Source organism: Bos indicus, chromosome 1 (genome assembly GCF_029378745.1).
Source record: "Bos indicus isolate NIAB-ARS_2022 breed Sahiwal x Tharparkar chromosome 1, NIAB-ARS_B.indTharparkar_mat_pri_1.0, whole genome shotgun sequence".
In the NCBI taxonomy this organism is placed as follows: domain Eukaryota; kingdom Metazoa; phylum Chordata; class Mammalia; order Artiodactyla; family Bovidae; genus Bos; species Bos indicus.
Genome location: NC_091760.1, coordinates 1,113,313 through 1,117,123, shown reverse-complemented (window position 1 = coordinate 1,117,123; position 3,811 = coordinate 1,113,313). Strand labels below are relative to the sequence as shown.

Sequence of the window (3,811 nt, the reverse complement as noted above, 5' to 3'; positions counted from 1 at the left end):
CTGGTTTGGTGGTGCAGAATTCTCTCAGCTTTTGCTTGTCTGAAAAGCTTTTGATTTCTCCTTCATACTTGAATGAGATCCTTGCTGGGTACAATAATCTGGGCTGTAGGTTATTTTCTTTCATCATTTTAAGTATGTCTTGCCATTCCCTCCTGGCTTGAAGAGTTTCTATTGAAAGATCAGCTGTTATCCTTATGGGAATTCTCCATGTTCCTTTTTAAACTTATTTTTTGTCATGAATAAAACAAGCTTGTTAGCAAAACAAAGAAAATCCTGGGTTGAGGTGACTTCAGTGGTGAATTTCACTTTTTAAAGAAGAAATACCAGTCATACATAACTTCTTTCAAGAAATATAGGAGAAGTGAACACATTCTACTTATTATGAGACTAAAATTTCCCTAGTACCAGTACCAGATAGAGTCATTAGGAAATTGTAGCTGTTTCTTTGATAAAAAATAAATAGGACACTCCTTAATAAAATATTTGCAAATTTAATCTCATAATACATAAAAAGGAATGCAAGGTTGGTTTTGAACATTTGAAACGTAAAGCATAAGGGAGAAAAGAAGTATATGATCATCTTAACAGATGCAGAGAGCGCCTTTGACAAAATTTAATGCTCCTTCATAGTAAAAAGTATTGACAAACTAGGAAGAGAATAGCCTCACACTGGTAGGTGATATCTATGACGAACCTACAGATGACATCAAATTTAATAGTGAAAGACTGAATGTCTAGAACACAAGAATGCAAACAGGCAGGGTTGCTTACATTAGCTGCTGTGGGAGTAGCTTGCATGCTGCGTTGTTTTTATACATACTCTCCTAGTCAGCATTACCCTGGAGGTTCTAGCCATTGGGCAAAGACAAGAAGAAGAAATAAAAGACATAAAGATTAGAGAGAAGTAAAATTTTCTCTGTGCAAATGACATGGTTGTTTATGTCAAAAATTCCAATGATGGTACTAAATAGTGATTAGCACTAAATCATGAATTTATTTATTTATTCTGGTTTCTTTTCTTTTAATTTATTTATTTTAATTGGAGGCTAATTACTTTACAATATTGTAGTGGTTTTTGCCATACATTGACATGAATCAGCCACTGGTGTACATGTGTTCCCCATCCTGAACCCCCCTCCCAATTTCCCTCTGCATCCCATCCCTCAGGGTCATCCCAGTGCACCAGCCATGAGCACCCTGTCTCATGCATCAATCTGGACTGGTGATCTGTTTCACATAGATAATATATGTGTTTCGGTGGTATTCTCTCAAATCATTCCACCCTCACCTTCTCCCAAAGAGTCCAAAAGACTGTTCTATACATCTGTGTCTCTTTTGCTGTCTCGCATATAGGGTCATCATTACCACCTTTCTAAATTCTATATATATACATTAGTATACTGTATTGCTGTTTTTATTTCTGACTTGCTTCACTCTGTATAATAGGCTCCAGTTTCCTCCACCTCATTAGAACTGATTCAAATGTATTCTTTTGAATAATATTCCATTTCCTCTATTTGCATTGATTGCTGAGGAAGGCCTTCTTATCTCTCCTTATCTCTCCTTGCTATTGCAAAGAAGTAGAAGAAAAAAATAGAATGGGAGAGACTGGAGATCTCTTCAAGAAAATTAGAGATGCCAAGGGAACATTTCATGCAAAGATGGGCTCAATAAAGGACAGAAATGGTATGGACCTAACAGAAGCAGAAGATATTAAGAACAGGTGGCAAGAATACACAGAAGAACTGTACAAAAAGGATCTTCACGACCCAGATAATCATGATGGTATGATCACTGACCTAGAGCTAGACATCCTGGAATGTGAAGTCAAATGGCCTTAGGAAGCATCACTATGAACAAAGCTAGTGGAGGTGATGGAATTCCAGTTGAGCTATTTCGAATCGTAAAAGATGATGCTGTGAAAGTGCTGCACTCAATATGCCAGCAAATTTGGAAAACTCAGCAGTGACTAAAGGACTGGAAATGTCAGTTTTCATTCCAATCCCAAAGAAAAGCAATGCCAAAGAATGCACCAACCACCGAGTTGCACTCAACTCACACACTAGTAAAGTGATGCTCAAAATTCTCCAAGCCAAATGCTCAGGCTGGCTCTGGTCCCTCCTTTCCCCTCAGGGTTACCCACAGGAGGGAGGCACCAGGGAGGCTCCCAGAGAACAGAACGCTTGCATCAGCTGAAGTTAATTCCAGAGTTTCTTCCCTTCCAACCTCTATTTTGACTCAGTTCATCCACCGCCACCCCAAATTCTTCTCCTGGTGATCCTCATCTTTCTCCTCCCTGTTCTCTTGCCCCTCCTCCCTGCCCCTTACACCTTACTGGGACCCCACCTGTGGGCCAGACCCCCTAAGATCACAGCCAACCCCGCTCCTGCTGTCTCTCTCTCAGGAGGCAGGCAGCTTGGCCATGTGCCCTCCAGTCAGCAAGCGGTATGTGGCGGAGGGCCTGTCCTCCCTCTACGTGTCCTGGATGTATCAGCTTCAACATGGCAGCCAGCTAAGGCTCTGCTTCGCTTGCTTCAAGGTTGCCTTTCTGGACTTTAAACGGATGCTGGAGTCAGAAGACTGGGAAGATGAAGATTGGGACTCTGAGCTGATGGACGATTCTGAGGCATGGTCTGAGCAGGGGTCATCCCCGGGGATGGGGCCAAGCTGGGGGCAGGGCCAAGGGCAGCCTGCACAGGGCGGGGCTGTGGGCTGGGGGTCAGGCACCCTGGCATCAGGCCCTGTGGAGTCAGAAGATGTGGGCTTGCACAATCATACTGTGCCCACCGAGCTGCAGCCTCAGGATGCGGTACCTCTGGGCCTGGGTGCTGCAGATGCTGACTGGACCCAGGGCCTTCCCTGGCGACTTGAGGGACTCCCTACCTGCTCCCACTGGCCAAGCCCCCTTCCTCCATGGCGGGGTTTTTTCAAAGTGGACCTGCCCCAGGGGGAGCCCATGGTACTGGAGCTGGGCACCACCCAGAACATGGACCCTGCTGAGACTAAGGCCTGGTTACTGGACCTGCAGGTCCTCTCTCTGGTGGGCTGCTGTGATGTCATCTACGTCCAGAAGATGAAGCCAAGAAGGGCCTGGAGGACCCCAGGCCAGTGTTGGAAACTGCTGCTGGAGCCTGATGAGTGGTGGGTGGTGAGACTCCAAGATGCACCCCAGATGCAAGACCTGCACCACTGGAAGCTAAGCATTCTGGAATCCCCTTCTCTGGAGCAGAATGTAGATCTGGTGCCTGCGGACTTGGTCCTGCTTAAGAGGGGACTCACCATCCTCTCTTTTTCACCCTGGGCCAAGAGAGAGGCAGCGGAGGGGGACTCAGCCTCTAGGCCACAGTCTTCCACCCAAGGAGGGGATGCCGGCACCAGCGGGCTCAGAGAGCCTGGGGAGAACCTGGCTGCTGTGGGAGCCTCGGCCCTGGGAGAGCTGCCACATTCCCAGCGCCTCAACCCAGGGTCCCAGAACTGAGGGACTGAGGTCCATGTGGTCACCATTGTTCTGGCTTCCCTAGGACACCAGAGGCTGGGAAGGAACTGACCTCTCCACAACAGCCAGGATAGCCATTAACAATGAATGAGGTCTTGGGCCTGGAGAGGAACAATGGTGAGTGGTCCAGAGACTGAGAAATGGGGCCTACTGCAGCATCAGTAGAAAGGGACACAAATATCTATAACTGGGAGGGAAGTTCTCTGTCAGATGTCATGGAGTTAGGAATCTGAGCTATTCGGGATGTGCTGGGTGAATGGATGCTGTGCAATGTGTGAAGAAGGGAACAGGGAATTGATTTGGGTAACAGCCCTA

The 3,811-nt window shown here is 46.5% G+C and overlaps 1 protein-coding gene across 1 annotated transcript; it reads left to right on the top strand.

Annotated features, from left to right (window-relative positions):
• Positions 1-2,422: 2,422 nt before the first annotated feature.
• Positions 2,423-3,478, top strand: LOC109556655 (testis-expressed protein 19.2-like). The gene has a single exon (XM_019958111.2). The coding sequence runs from the start codon at positions 2,423-2,425 to the stop codon at positions 3,476-3,478; it is 1,056 nt and encodes a 351-aa protein (XP_019813670.2).
• Positions 3,479-3,811: the final 333 nt, after the last annotated feature.